Source organism: Nycticebus coucang, chromosome 1 (assembly GCF_027406575.1).
Source record: "Nycticebus coucang isolate mNycCou1 chromosome 1, mNycCou1.pri, whole genome shotgun sequence".
NCBI lineage: Eukaryota > Metazoa > Chordata > Mammalia > Primates > Lorisidae > Nycticebus > Nycticebus coucang.
Window position 1 is genome coordinate 131,619,170 of NC_069780.1, and position 16,622 is coordinate 131,635,791.

The 16,622-nt window shown below is 44.7% G+C and overlaps 1 protein-coding gene across 9 annotated transcripts in view; it reads right to left on the reverse strand.

Moving 5' to 3' along the window:
• Positions 1-16,622, reverse strand: part of PDE8B (phosphodiesterase 8B) — a 274,090-nt gene that overhangs the window by 220,095 nt on the left and 37,373 nt on the right. For 3 of the 9 annotated variants that reach the window (XM_053588079.1, XM_053588101.1, XM_053588072.1), the window contains exon 1: positions 12,680-13,419. The exons of 1 other annotated variant lie outside the window; for it this stretch is intronic. In XM_053588079.1, coding sequence (XP_053444054.1) covers positions 12,680-13,018 — 339 coding nt within the window. In that variant the 5' untranslated portion in view covers positions 13,019-13,419. Of the gene's footprint in view, positions 1-5,338; positions 5,355-12,679; positions 13,420-13,708; positions 13,770-16,622 lie in introns of those variants that run through there. 5 more of the 9 variants (XM_053588060.1, XM_053588051.1, XR_008379514.1 and 2 more) reach the window with 4 other exon arrangements.

Consider the following 16,622-nt stretch of genomic DNA (forward strand, 5'->3'; position numbering starts at 1 on the left):
CTTCATCTGTCACCAGCATTATTACAAATGCTACCAAAATTGATCTCCCTCACTAATGAAACCACAGCTCTAACCACGTCCCTCCCTGTTTAAATTCCCCTTGATGAAGCCCTCATTCTTTAATCTGGCAAAGGAGACACTCCCACATCTCACCCTTCCCTTTCCTTTCTTCCATTTCTGACTCCTGTGTTTTCCAGGAGTGTGATCCTCTGGTGTTTCACCCCCTCAGTGTTTGCTCATGTTGTCCCCTCTGCTTGGAAATCCTCCCTCCCTCTTCTCCTGGCTACCATGTACACAGCAAGTTAACCCTGTTTGTCCTTCGAGGCTTCACTCGATCATTCAGCCATTGTGCTGAGAAGGCATTTCCATACCAGGCTGAGTTAGATGTTCTTCCTTCATGCTCCATGGAGCCCTTCCTCTCTCAGACAATCCAGAACTGCAGGAGACACCTGCATGGCAGGCAGATCCAATACAGCCCCCTGTGATTCCCACCTCCTGCTATCCACACCCTCAAATAAGGCCCTCCTTCACATCCTAAATGGACTACATACGATTGTGACTACCCTCTCACTTAGCGCTAGAGACTGTCTCTCTTTCTAACTTTGATGAAGCATGCTGCTCTATGGAAGAAACCAACTTGACAACTGAGAGCAGTCCCAACCAATAGCCAGCAAGGAACTAAAGGAAACCTAGCCAGGCATGGCAGCACACACTGTATTCTCAGCTTCCTGGTAGGCTGAGGCAGGAGGATTGCTTGAACCCAGGAGTTTGAGGTTATAACATCACTGCACTCTAGCCAAGGCAACAGAGTGAGACTCTGTCTTAAAATGGGAAGGAAGGGAGGGAGGAAGGAAGGAAGGAAACTGTAGCTGGGCTAAAAGTAGAAAAGAAGAGGTTTTACTCAGAACCCTCTGCTAGAGATCTTAAGCTTGAACTAAACCTATTTTACTCCTTTTTAATTCCTAGAGAACAAAAACACCCAGTGGAAGTCTATATGATGGGCAGAAATTAGACTCCATAATACGAAAAGAGAAAAACACAGGGCCAGTTCCCTACAGCAATACTCAGAATAGCGAAGAATACTATAAATAATCCAAAAATCATCACTAGGGACCTGGCTACATAAACCACAGGCAGCCATAGAAGGGAAGGAGGGACACCCCGTGAACTGCGGTGGAAAGGTCTAGGGATATGCTGTTAGGTGAAAAGAAGACAATACAGAAAACCGAGATAGTAAACTACTGCACAGCTAAGACAAGGAACATATAAACATACGTTCATGTGTATTTAAAACAATGGTACGAAAACCATAAAATTTAAAATTATAATTACCTGTATGATAGAAGGTATAGAATGTTAAGAGACAGGCATACAATCTAAACTTCTCTGAATATGCCATATTTAATACACCACATTTTACTTTGCAACATGTCAGTTATTTACATTAGAACATAAAATTAAACTTTAAAGATTAAATCAAAAGTTAAATGAAACAAACAATGCTGACTGTATTGAGCTAATCCCTACCTATTCCATTGTCAGTAGAACGGCCACACAGAAAGGAAATGATGCAAATGACTTAAAAACATGTTAACTTGTTGGCTCTGCGCCCGTAGTACAGTGTTTACGGCACCAGCCACAGACACCGAGGCTGGCGGGTTCGAACATAGCCCCGGCCAGCTAAACAACAATGACAACCTCAACAAAAAATAGCCGGGTGTTGTGGTGGGTGCCTATAGTCCCAGCTACTTGGGAGGCTGAGGCAAGAGAATCGCCTGAGCCCAAGAGTTTGAGGTTGCTGTCAGCTGTGATGCCATGCACTCTACCAAGGGCGACATACTGAGACTGTCTCCAAAACAAACATATTGACTTGTCTGGTATATATCCTAACATCAAAAAAATCACTGGAAAAAAATTAAATTGTTTTCAGTAATCATACTGGATTTGGTGGTGGTAATCATTGTTATTCAGGAGGGCGTGTGTGTGTGTTTTATGGGATAGAACAAATGAGGAATTATGTTATTAGGAACCATAATTATGTATGGGAAAGAGGAAATACAAACCTAAGACTGATGTGGTTAAAGAAAATCCTTGTATCCCTAAATCTGGACTGGACATAAAAGTATAAACTCATGGTACACTTATATCTTTCAAAAGTATTTATTTCCTGGCTATGTCCATTTTAAAAGCCCAGAAACAATGACTAGTCCATTAGCAATGAATACTCCGGATCATGCGCCCAAATACCATCTTTCAGTAAAAAGAAACAAGTACCTGGGAGAGAAGACTGATTCTAGATCAGGGACAAGGAATGACCATAATGAACCCGGAACATTCTGTCAGACATAAACCAAGAAATTCGCAAACATTACTAGGGGACTAAGGACAGAGGGGACAGCGTGGCTACTGCCGGGAGACAAAGATGGGACAACTGAGCATCAGTAAGGACAACAACTGCAAAGGGACACCTAACATTTACAAAGAGAGGAGGCGAGGAAACAAATTCAGTATTTTGAAAACTAGTAAGAAGCAAACATTTGCCCTGCCTTTCCCATATAAACTTTACCAGCTGGTGGAAGATTCTCTTTACAGAAGCATTCTAGAGGTATTGTAGACAGAAAGGTAGTTTTTGCAACCCCTCTGGAATTAACGGATCTAAGCAAGATCATGAGTAGTTGCTAACATCACAAAGAGAGAGAAAACCCAACACGGGTGCCTGCTGGTGGAGGTGCTCTTCCCAAAAAGAAAGAACAAAGTAAACGTGACTCCTGTCAAGCCTCTACCTACCAATACACAAGGAATACAGGGCCAGAAGAATGTGGTTTATGATACCACAAAAATGAAATCAGCAAAATCCAGACTGTGGGAAACTCTGCCGGACAAATGACCCAGTTTCCTTAACAAATTGTAAGGGGTGGGGGCGGGGAGAGAGAAAGAGGAACCAGCAGATGAAAAGATTCTTCAGCGACATACGTGCATCAACTGATGGCAATGGCAGGATCTTGTTAGAAAGATGATTCAAACAAAAAGTTTTTAAAGAGAACATTTATGAGATAATTAGGAAAACCTGAACATTGTCTTGACATTTGATAATACCTAGAAATTATTTTAATTCAGGGGTATGCTAATAGTATTATGGTTCTGTGTTTTAAACAGTCCTTATCTTTTAAAGTCACATACTGAAATCGTTTCAGCTGAAATAGGATGTTTTAGATTTGTTTTAAAATAATCCTAGAGTACAGGGGCAGAATGGGTGGTATAAATAAAAAGAATCATCTTAATTTTATAATTGTTGAAGCCAGGAGATGTATACATGAAATTTCATTCTATTCTTTTCTCTACTTTTGTATACATTCGCACTTTTCCAAAATAAAAATAAAAAATGTTAAAATGACGAGTCTTTGAAAATCGACTGACATATTGTTATCAATAAAAAGCAACACTTAAGAGTTATGTTACGTATGTTAATTACATCCTCAACAGCAACTCTACTATATAATTTTTACCATTTCCCTTAGATCAGTGGTTCTCAACCTTCCTAATGCTGTGGCCCTTTAATATAGTTCCTGTGGGTCGCCACTCACAGGTTGAGAACCTCTGCCATAGATAGAGGAAGAAATTAAAAATTAAAGAAATCATATCACTAAGGAGCTGGTACACATGTGGTTATAACTTCGTTCTCTGACTTTAGATTCCAAGTGTCTAGTGAGAAAAACAAAATGCACTTCACATATATGAAGAAGAACGATACGAATGTAGAAAACTATTTACAAAAGTTTGGGAAGGTATGGGAAGAGCTCTACCAGGTAGAGCTGGAGAAACTAAAGAGATGAAGGGTAACATCAAGAGAAAAACTGTTAACAATCGGCTGGCACCTGGAGCCCACACTCATGCCCATCAGCTGGAGGGGCTGGGCTGTCACCATTCAGGCAGCTCCTCTTAGAAGGAGCTGCTGCTAGTGCCGCCTCCTCTCTCCCAAGCTAACTCTCTGCCAGCGTCTCCTACTTGCAGAATCGAAGAGGAAACCATCTGACAAAGGAAGCTGGAAGATGCAGCTTGTAGACATCTAGCCTCATACCATACAAAGGAAAATACGAAAACACAAATATGGAGCTGAGAACCAAGAGACACCCACCCAACACAACTGAACCCCCAGAGTTACAATGTCAAATGGTAACTGCCTGACCTATAACCCTATGTGAAGTTTCACTTTCTTACTCCCGTCTTCCATGATGGTAGCTACTTATGTGGCCGCTGGGCATTTGAAATGTGGCTAGTCCACACTGAGATGGATTTTAATTGTAAAATATATTCCAAAATAGATTATCAGACTTCGAAGACTTACTTGCCACCCCACCCCCATAAAAAGAGACTGTAAGAGACTTACAAGACTTATTGACCTGTCACAATGAGCAGATTTACTATTTGGATACCAATAAACAAGACAACAATAATTACTAATTAGGAAAATGCGATGGATATTAAGTAGTGGTTAAGTGTTCAGTGTACCATGGTTTTGTGACTTTTTTGAAAGAGTTATAAGTAAAAGATACAAAGAGTTATAAGTAAAAAGATACTGAAATATTTGTAGATGAAATAGAAAATAAATGCCTCAAAGAACTAGATGGGCCTTTTGACCTGGAGGTAAAGTAGCACAGTGAAAATAGGACAGTTTAGCAGGTGCAGGCCTGGATCCCTAGCTGTGCGATCTTAGCTAAGCCCTTTGAGCTCCCTAAGCCACAGCTTCCATCCCAACAATATGAGGTTAACAACACTCCCGAGTCCCTCACCCACTTAGAGCACTAGGATCTCTGACGATAACTATTCCCCAGAGAAACTTAACCTCTAATTAAACCCACATCTCTCAAAGGATATGCACACAAAACCAATTCAATTTTATGTTTCTTTCACAATAGTATTGTTTCAACACTGTAAATATTAATATATTCCAGCTACATACTCGGTTAAAAACTTTTGGGGGCTAACCTAGAAACCTAATTGCCACATACCCACCTATGACATTATTAGTACAGGGAAATCCTTTCCCAAAACCAAGTAGGTATCGTACAAACTATTTTTTGCCATACAGTCTGCACATAAAAGTGAGCATTGCCTTCGACACTAATCCAAAGCATTTCCCGATTATTTCTCTAGGATTCTGAGTTCTCACCTATTTCAAAACAATCTAAGTCACCAAAAATCTCATTTTAATTACCAAAATAATAATAGCAATGAGAACAGTTAATATTTGTACTGAACTTACAAAGTGCCAAGTACTGTGTTCAGCATTTTGCCAAAGCTTCTTGAATTTCATAAGCATTTTACATTTTCCACTCACCTCGAAACAGTACTCCAGTTCAAGCTGATACAAGAATTGCTGATGGATTCATAGGTGGGAGCCCCTCCCGTCACCCCCCTTATCACTTCTCTGCTCTAAATAACTGCAGTTCCAGGACCACCCACACCTGGGCCTCCAGGCTGCGGGTCCATGGGTATGTTGAGAGGCAATAAAACGCAGTGGTTAAGAACCTTGCAGCTGCCTTCAACTTTCAGCCCTCACCTTGGGCAATTTATCCCACATCTTGCAGCCTCATTTTTCTCATTTTAAAAATGAAAATAATAATTTGCAGCTCATAGTTGACTAGGTGAAATAATATAGGCTAATTGGTTAGGTGAAACAATGTATATGAAATATTCAGCAAATAACCAGGACTTAAATAACAGCTAATATTATTGCATCTACCCTGTTTACTTTGCTGTAAAATGTACAAACAATGCTTGGAAAAATTGAATCTCCTTGGAAACAAGAGATAACCACAAAATATGCTTCCACTGATGGATAATTCAAAAGTAAAATAGTTTCCTGGTTTTTATTATAGCAATCACAGGCTTCTTAATGCAAATTTTCAGCAGAGTAGGATAATTCTACTTCAGGAACTATTTTTCTGTGAATTATCCCTAAGGAAGCAGCAAAGAGGATGTGAAAGAAGATAATGGTAAAGAGTAAAGCATGAAAATTCCAAATAAAAGCTGGCTTTTATCTACCAATGGAAGAAGAGAAAAATGAGAAGGGAACCATTAAAAACCACATCTAAACTAATATACGCTACAACTTGTTAGAAAGCAATGTCTCCTGTTAAAACATAACACCTACAGAGACTTCCACTGTAAGATAAAAGTAACACTTACCTTTAAAAATGAACTCCTAGACACATTTTAATATTTTAAAGTATGTACTAAATATACATACTTTATTGAAAACATAAGCTTATCATAAAGTAAAACTCATTTATTTTTAACACTTTGCCACAGTAGAAAAAAATATTTTTTCCCTGGTGCCAGGGTATATTAATTAGGTCAAGCACATGAACTGCCATATGAGTTGTATTTAACTCACGCTGGTTTTGAGGCTGCCACCTTGTGAAGCATATATAACTCACATGTCTCTTGACATAATAAACACTCTGGACCTAACGGGAAAAAGTTTTTTTTCGAGTGTGGCAGTTGTATGTATAAGAGATGTGTGAGTTATATATGCTTCACAAGGCCCCAGGCTCAAAACTGGCATAAGTTAAATACAACTCATATGGTAATCAATGTGTTAAACTTTTTGAGCTTTTGGAGAGATCAGGAAAGTAAAAATTGAGAAAAAAATGGAATAAACTGATGAGGTTTATGAGGAACAGTGATGGCTCTCTCTGACTCAACCCTGGGCTTAAGAATGGGGAGGTGAACTGAAGGCAAGGGACAGAGGAGATGATAGAAACAGGTCTCAGAAGAGTCAGGGGAGAGAGTAAGCTGAAGAGGAAGATATGTTTACAGTAATAACTTAAAGGTCTCCAACCAAGATAACTGGACAGAATTTAATATTATCAGTCATTAAACAGGAAGCATAAACAATCATGTGGCCACTTTTTAAAATGCCATTATTTTAGATAATCATCAAAGCTGCCCTTTCCAACCTGAATGTATCTATACCGAGGGGGCTCTAACAATGTTGAACACCTCTTAACACTTGTTACAGAGTGCCCTTTGGGATATGCTCCTCCAGACCCACTCTCCCCACTGCCCTGTACCTGCAGCCCAATCAGCAGGCTCCTCCTCCAGCTTGCAGACGGTGTTTGGCCAAAGAGAGGGACAGGCAGGAGACCGATGAAATGGGGGGATGTTGGTGTGGAGTGTTTACTCCCTCAGCCCCTCTGGGCCCATTTATCCTTAAGGCCACAGCTTCTGAGGGCTCCCCTGTCCTATAGATTGATTTCTCAGTTCCCAAAACCACTGCCTCCCCTGGACTTTTCTAGGGCGGTAACAGCTCCCTCTTTTTCTAGTCCTGGGTGTTTCAGCATCATTTATTGGCTTTCTTTCGTTTCACCAACACAGCCAAAGCAAGCCCTTCTTTAAATTATTTTCAATTAAACCCTTCTAGCCGGGGCACCTGTAGCTCAGTGGTTGGAGCGCTGGCCATATGCTCCCGGACTGGTGGGTTGGAACTTGGCCCCAGGCCTGCTAAACAAACAAACAACAACAACAAAAAAAAAATAGCTGGGCATTGTGGTGGGCACCTTTAGTCCCAGCTACTTGGGAGACTGAGGTAAGAGAATCGCTTGAGCCCAAGAGTTTGAGGTTGCTGTGAGCTATGACACCACAGCACTCTACCAAGGGTGACATAGTAAGACTCTGTCTCAATTAAAAAAAAAAAAAAAACACTTGTAAATGTTCAATCTGTTCCTGCCCAGACTCTGTCTGATCAGCGTACAAGGAAGAACTGGCTGGTCTTGCCTCACGCTGCACGGCTTACTGGGTTACTTACACCCCCGTCACGGGTCACTGCCACCTCCTGTGGCCCTGAGCTCTTTACACTCAGGAGAGAGCCCAAAGGAGAACAGAAAGTAAACGGCTTCTATTCCACAATCAGAAGTCACACCCTGGTTTAGCAGCTATCACCTCTGCTGAACTCTAAAATTCTATCAATTTTATTTGCCCACCTGGCACCCGCTTCTTCCCAATTTTGCTGATTTCCCAAACTCTGGACTCTGCCTTCCCACCTGCTTCAGTGGGGCCCACTCCCTCCTTCCTGTTCTGATTCCTGGCCTTCACTCAGCACCATGGAATCTGCCCTGCCCTCAGCTGCATGCCCTGTCCTGCTGCAGCCCAGGCCCAGTCACCAGGGTGGGATCTCAGTAGAAAATGTATCATCTCTGAAAAGCTAATAACATGCGCTATGTTACTTTCTGGCTTGAGGAATTCTTTATCAGAGTCAAAAAGGAGAATCACCTGACAGTCCTTAAAAAATAGTGTAACTACTCAAGAAAGCAGTAAAAATTAGGGGACTGCACGTACTGGCTCAAATTTATGTATTGGGAGAAGAGGGATGAAATTGTGATAAAGGGTACAATGGCAAAAGGTATTGGTATTGGGTTTTGCTAAATCAACTTACAGAACTCACTTGAGTTTTTTTGTTTGTTTTTGTTTTGGAGACAGAGTCTTACTCTCACCCTGGGTAATGCCATGGTGTCATAGCTCACAGCAAACTCAAACTCTTGGGCTCAAGCGATCCTCTTGCTTCAGCCTCCCAAGTAACTGGGACTACAGGGGCCTGCCACAATGCCCAACTAGTTTTTCTATTTTTAGTGGAGACAGGGTCTCACTCTCTTGCTCAGGCTGGTCTGGAACTCCTGAGCTCAAGCAATCCGCTTGCCTCAGCCTCCAACGATTACAGGTGTGAGCCACCTTGCCCAGCCTTCACTTGAGCTTACTAAACTTCATGCTCCATTTTAACGTGAAAAATGATAGTGAAAGGACTAGCAAGGACTCCAACAACTGAGACAGAATATGAGCGTGTATCCTGTGACATCCAGCCCTGTTTGGGGCTTCTTCCTTGCCTCGCAGTTTCCCTGTAATGCAAGACGTGAGCCCACGAGAGAAGTGGTAGGTGAGGGGCCATGATGGCAAAGCAAGACACTGGCACCTGTGCAAATCCAAAAGGCGCCTGTGGAGACTGATACCACAAGAAACCAGAGTCAGCTACACCTTCAGCACTCTCTCCACTTACAGACTTTCCAGCCAACCTCAGGAGCTCAGAGTTTGTCCTCATTAATGAAGATGGCAGGTTTCCCAAACATAAGTAAACTAAGATGAAGGCAGGGCTGCGACTAATACCCCAAATACAAGCGACATGGTACCACACACCCTGCTAGAAGTGTACCTCTAAACTCATCTGGTCAACAGTTCAGAAGCAGTGATTCTCAAAGTGTTATCCCCGGGTCAGCAACACTTGCATCTTCCGGAAGCTTGTTAGAAATTCAAGGCTCCTTCTTAGGCCCCACTCAAGACCCACTGAATCACCAACTCTGGGAGTGGGGCCCAGCGATCAGAATTTTAATTAGCTCAATAGGTAATTCTGATGCACACTAAAGTTTGAGTTAGATACACTGACTTAGAAAACAAACAAAAATGACTTTTTCCCAAATAGTTCTATCCATCCCTCAAATACAATCTCCTTACTATTTACCATGAGATCAGAAGAAAATCTATTTTCCTTTTACGGATAGTTGACCCTCACTGATTCAGAATGCCCTGGAACAGATAATACAGAAGTCAGAATAACTGGTTTAGGCAGACTCTTTCGTAAGAGACTTACTCTCCTTATGCTTTGCTCACCAAGGATCATGGATACTCCCTGAACCCCTAGCGCCTACAACAGAGTCTGGCACAAACACTGACTGAATAAATAAATGAGCACAGTGAATGGAGGGAAAAGAGGGAGCTGGCGGTACTGCCCATCAGTACAAAGTCACTTAGAAACCAACGACCTTCTGTGTCTGATTTATAAAACAGTTAACCTACACAGAGCCTGCTGCAAGTTGATGGTACTGTCAATAAAGACTCTTTACAACTGGCTGCAGCCTGGTCCAGGACACTCCCAAGCAGCAACAGCTGGTATAAGAAGACGTGTAAGAGTCCCAGGTTCTTCCCATAGAGAGGTTAAACCATCTCCCCTGAGATTTCTGAACAAGAACTACAAAACTGGCACAAGATCAAGAGTAAGCATCCTGCTGGATTCTCCCGTTGGAGTACTATTTTTAAAAAGGCAAGTGAGAGGGAGACAAATTGCTAGCAAGTTGCATTTTACAGCAATTGGGAGGCATATCTAACTTCTTACCAGAAATGAAAACCCATGTGATATCATTGTACTGCGCATGAATTATTAATGTTTATAATCCTTGTTTTTTTTGTAAATTAGGTATTCAGGAAGGTTCCTGTTGACATCATGTTTGACATCATAATGCTTCATCAGTCTAAAAGCTTAATGAGATGAATTATTGCTAGAAAAGAGAACAAGATCAAGCACACATTTCTGCACTCTGGGGAATACCAGAGGCCAAGTAGATAATGAGGATGTGGTTTATAATTGATGTAAAAGGGAACTATTTACAACCCACCTCCACTGGAAACAGGAGCAAATGGCCAAGATTTTACTTTTCCACTTGAGTATTTTGAAAGGAGGTGGGAGCCACATGGCTAGTAACTATGTCAAACTCTTAAAAAGAAGAATTATCATTCTAAAGAAATCAAAGTTTCTATAAAATTATCTCAACTGTAAAGGGGCCCAGAACATAAGAACATTAAGACTGAAAAAGATAACAGCAAGTCACAAGGACTAAAAGGATACTGACTATTCAATATAGTCAGAAAATTCAGTGATGATAATTCTGCATGATTTATATAAATAACTCTGGTCTCAAATTTAATTTCAAATATATAGTTTCTGACATCCACACAATGCAAAGTAGTGTTATATTTCTAAATCAGCAGTTTCATTTCCAACATTCTTCATCACAGGTGGGAATGAATGAAGCCTTTGAGAATCTTGTTGATAAAACAAAATGAGTTCAATTCCTACCCAGGCCTAGCCTTTTAACACTTAAGCTGAGTAACAATGAGATTTATACAAGTTTATCCTAGCTGGTAATAATTACAACTTTTTTTTCCTCCAGTTTTTACTCCATTAGGTCTCTGAGTAGCCTCTCGAGGGAGTATTAAAACACAGAGAATGGGTTCATTCTTTATTCTTTCTTTCACTGAACAAACATGAAGTAGCTACAGTTTCCAGGTACTAAATTGAGGTTCCTGTTATTTGGAAGGGCAAAAAAATCCACAATTTCCCGTGAGCAACCAAAAAAAGTGTCACAGGGTTTATGAGCCGAGGTAGTTTGCCTTCAACAAGAAGGCAAAAGAATAGTCTTTACTGGTAACATCCCAATTTAATGATTTCACCAAATGTAACATCTGAATCCCCCAAAATTGTTCCTCAAGCTAACTTGAGGTGAACAGAGAGGGGCAGGCTGACGAAAGCAGGGGTTGTGCTCAGCCTCTGCCTCTGCCACCATTGAGTAACTGCTGTGAATCCAGGTCTCCAGTCTTTGGAAGTTTTTTGCCATCATCGCATACATTTTAACATTCAATAATTAAAGGAGAAAGCTTATTCCTTGCATATAGTAAGTGCTCAATAAATGGTATTTTTGACTATGGTGGTTAATTATTTGTAGATGTAGTGTTTCTCTGGGAATAAACAGTCCAGACTGAAGCCAGCAAATGCGTTCCTTCACCGTAGGGGGGGGGCGGCCTTCATCCAAAGACCAAATTTTAAAATAGTAAATATACAATTGTGTCTTTGCCAAAGAATTAGTGGAATGGTTCTTGGTAACCTACTGACCATGTAAACGCTGCAGTTCTATCTAAGAGTCGTGGAGATGAAGCTTTCCCCCTGCACCAGCGGTTTGTGCCGCTGTTCTGTTTGCTGTAAGGAAAAAGGGCCCAGTGCCCAGATTCACACAATGAAAAGCTGCTCAGATTTCATAGCACTTTGAGAGCAGACAGGAGGGCTCTAGTAAAATCATCATTTTTCTCTGTCATTATGAAGTATCTAGTGGCTGTTTTAATCATTTAGACAATGTTTTCCACTTCCTCAAAATTCCACTCTCCTAAAAGATCAGATGAGTGTGCAGAATCTCCATCACCGGACAGCTGCGCTGCACTGGAAACCACGTCCCCTCGCGGGAGTCCCGCTGACACTCCAAACTCGTGGCCTGGACGCACCCAACCCAGAGAAACGTCCTAGTGACAAACAACAGGTTTTCCTCTGCTCCTTTCCTCCATCTCTTCTTAAAACACAAACACAATCTTTCATTCACAAATCCCTGCGCTCTCGCTAGGACTTCAGCCTGACTGGTTTTCCCAGGTAAAAATCTGAATGTGGGGCACTATTTATCCTGGTACCGCGTCTGCACCAGTCACCTCCATGCACGCAAATCCAGCTCCGTGCTCAGATTTCATTCAATAGGACTCGCCACCGAATGCTCTCAATCCTCTGGCATAAACGAGCCACAGCCTTCCTTCCCAGGCACAGGCCAGCCCACCTGCTTCCCTCTGCGCCCCCTTCTCCACCCTGTCCCCCAGGACCAGCTAAAGACGTTCCTGGGACCCCTGTAGGGGTTTTTCCGCCCACATTTTCTGGGCCCTCATCAACTCCACAAATGGAAAGTAAACTCCTCATGATAACCTCTCCCAAACAACGCGTCACTGCCACTCAACTCCGTCGGAGCCCCCGACCCGTGCGGTCCCCACCCAGATGGGGCGGGCGACCCCTTACCAGCCCGCACAGGCGCCCGGCATTTACCTGGACGCTGGTGTAGCTGGTCTGGGTCTCGGCCTCGGCGCTGCTGCAGCAGTGGCGTCTCCGGCCCCTGGAGGTGGTCGCGGCGGCGGCCGCGGAGCCGGAGCTGCTGCCGCTGCCCAGCTCCGCGCGGGCCTTACGGACGCGAGCGGCGCTGGGGGTTCCCGACGCGCAGCTCGGGGGGATGGCGTCGGCGGCGTCGGTCTGGACGAAGAGGCCGTGCAGGGGCGCCGCGGGGCCCTGCGACACGCTGGTGGTCTGGCGGGGCGAGTTGGACTCATCCGAGTCCCGGCAGTAGATCACGCCGCTCTGCGAGACATGGATGCTGGGGGCGCAGCCCATCCCTCGGCCGGGCTCCCCCGCGCGCCCGCCTGCGCCCGCGGCCGCCGGGACCCAGCGCACCCGCTGCCACCTGCAGTGAGGGGGCGGGCGCGGCGGCGCCCGGACTGCGCGCCCCCCGGCCTGTGTGGCCGCCGCTCCGTCGGGCTCGCCGCGGTGCCCCCAGCCGAGCCTCCGGGGCCCGCGCGCGTCACCCCAACTTTCCCTTTTGGGCCATCTTCCTTCCCGAGCGGGGGAGCGCGCTCACACAGCGCCCCGCGCGCACCGGCGGCCGCCACCCTCCCCGCCGCGGCGCCCCAAACACGCTCCCCGCGCCGCCGCCTTCCCCTCCTCCCGCGGCTCGGCCCCCGCCGCCGCCCAGCTCCACCTCGCCGGGCTCCGGCGCCCGCGGCCCCGGACCAGCGCGCCCGCCCGCCTGCCCCTTCTTCGCCCGCTGCCAGGCTGCGCCCGTGCCCGCCGCCCCGACCCCCGCCCGCCTTCCTCCCCAGGTGCCCTCGCCCTGCGGCCGCGCCGCTCGGGCCCCGCTGAGCCCCTTGGCCCCGCCCGCCGCTCCCCAGCTCTCCCGCCTGGGCAGAGCGTGCCCGCGGCTCGACTCCGCCACGGGGCCCAGTGCGCGGCGGCTGGCACCACGCCTCGATGCCCGGCCCGCCCTCCTTCTCCGCTGTCCGGAGGCCGTGTCCCTCCTGCGCTCACCCCAACCCCTGCGGGCCCACATCCCGGGCCGAGCCCTGAAGGGCAGTGTAGCCTGGGTGGCATCTCAGCAAGCCTCTCGCTTTCACCAACATATTTTCACGCAGCTCTGAGTAAACACTAGGATTCCCCTTTTGAAACTGTAAGAGCCTCTCAGGCCAGGCTCACCTATCGCGTTTGCTCACTGCTTGACACACTTGGGAAGTTTAGGGCAGATCTCCTGCTTCCACGGGACAGTCCTTGTCCTCCCAGCTGCCCCTATTCTGAAGGCCGAGCCACGTGGGGACCCAGTCTTCAGAAGCAGCCCCACTCCATGGCTACTCATCATCTGGAAGTTCATGCCAAGAATAAATGAGAGGCCCTGCAGAGAATGAACCTATAAACACACCAATTTCCCTGAGATCCGAGGAAAGAAGCTGTCTGCAGAGCTGTTGACTTTCTCCCGTGGGGTCTTCTCTTTCTCTCTGGGTGCAACTGAATTTTCACCCTGGCTTCTCCCTCCCACCGTCCACTGCTGTTCTCCACACTCTGCGCTGGGCAATCAAAATGCCTTCTCTCACTCCCTTTAATGAGGCATAGGCCTTCTGAGCTGCACTGGGGAGGAAAAGAAAGCCTTTAGAAAAGTAAGGCTGCTGTCCAGCCTTCCCCCACTGTGAAATCTGGGTTACAGGTCAAGGCACCACTGCCCATTTAGTCCTTGGTTCCCTCAGTAATTCCTGCCTGCTGCCACCATGGCGCAGGGATACAGAGTTGGCCCAGAGTCGCTTATAAGGTCAAGGCAAAAGTGTAGTCAATGAGAAGCCCAAAGAAGTACCCAGTGTTAAATAATTTCTTCCATTGTTTTCTTCTTTTCTCTCCTGTACCATCAGTTCTTGACATGGCTGGATGAAGACTTCAGATGGTGGCTTCTAACCTTCACAGAGAAGCAAAGTGTCCACCTAATCACACATTCAGATATGAAAGAAAGAGCCAGTCTAAAGGCCTTCCAGCTTTTTCTCCTCAGTTTAGCATTGTCACGTGTTCTCTCTCTCATACAAAAAGTCCACCTCCAGCTAATCTAGAAAAACTCTATGTTATATTTTCTAATGGGAAAATTGTTCATAAAATTTCTTCACAGTCTGGCTTCCCTGAGAAGCAGATTCTGGGGATGGTGTTTAGCAGGCAGGTTTATTAGAAAGTGCTCTTACAATCAACATTTGCGGGTTCCTTCCTGAACAGAGGAAGAAATTGGCCTTGCCTCAGACACCTCTGCAGGGAGGATCTACTGGTAAAGCAGAGATGATGCTTCAGAGTTGTACTGGGGTGGGGAGGATGGGTCTTAATACCCCCACAGAAATGAGTCATTACATACAGGGGCACCTCAGTAGCCCTGGGCTAGCTGGCTTCCCTCAGCTGAGGAATTCCCCTTCCAGGATGACAGCTAAACCAAGGACTTCCAGCTGGCAACACCACCAGCAGCTGAAGGAGTCTTGCTTTCCTGGCATCAGAGCCTCCACCAGGGTTCCCTGCCATGCTGCTGGGGTCCGTGCTTCCTTGCCTATAAGAATGCCACATTAAGTGGACGAGACTGAAATAGGAAGGCAATCATTCATTTAAAGCTAAGCCTGCTAGCTAGTATCTGCTTTACTTCCAAGGAACCATTTAGGACCTGGGCAAACATCATCCATTAAATCATAAAAGCACCAGTCCCACACCAATCCCAGATGTAATGCTCAAGTCAGGACTTACTCATTCCTAAAGCTTATCTATGATTCTCTCATAGACACCCATTTCAGTCATTATCCTTCATGGAGCTGCCAATGTTAGTCTCAAGCATATTGAAATTTGGAGCCATGCTAATTCTCATGACACATGTCTACTATTTCAGAGTTTTCTGTAGAAATGTGATGAAACTACCCAGAGAAAAGAAAAGTATGCCACTCTCTCACTGAGGCTCTACAAGGCAAGAAGACTATGATGAAACAGAAATTGCAACCAGTCTTCTGGAAGAGAACATTAGGAACTGAATCATGAAGGTATAAGTCACCCAGAACAAATTTAAGTTGAACTTTCTACATTAAAAATAGTAATAGTCATAATTAAGCCTTGAAAGAACACATCAAGGTAGCTAGTGGGTAGGACAGGGCTGCTTTAAGAGGTTGATTGAACATTTCATATTAGGACCAGTGCCTTTTGCCAAATGCAACTTCTTCCCAGGAATAAAAGATAGAAGGAGAAATGCACTAGATATATATTTTCCTTCCCAGTCCCAAAGCAGCCAATAGCTCAGACACATCTTCCACTGCCAATTTTGGCTTAGTGAAAGGCAGAAATAATGTATCTCTATAATCTTCGCTGAGTGTTCTCAGCGGGAATGTGCAACCTGCCTCCATTGCTGGAACAGATCTGGTTGCTGAAACTTGCCACACTATATGACAGGAGGAGAAATGATTTAACAGAAATAATTTCTACTGGGAAGTTTTGAGGCCTGACTTCTCGCCCATGTAAGTGATTTCTGAACCAATCCATCCCAGGGTGACAGCAAAGTCTACAAGCTTGGGCACTGCAGATAAAATTTAGGCCCAAGTTACAGAATAAGGCCAGGAAATCCAATGTTATTTTAAAAGATTTAATTAACTGGAGAAAAATTTAGCAACAGGAAATTTCCAAGAAAGCAAACTAAATCAGAAAAATCTTTTAAAAACTAAACTTCAGATATGGCCAAGGTCAGCTGAATGGTTTATATGTTTTATAATAGATTAAATAAGAGCTTACTTCAAAGCTATGACCCAGAGGCACAGCAAGATCCTGAAAAATTAAGGTCTTTCTAACTTTAAGATGGTGTGACTCTGTCAGAGTTCCTCTAAAGAAACAGAAAAATGAAATTAATAGATTTTGAGTGATTCTTAACTGTAAGGTTAAAACAATCGCAGCCATC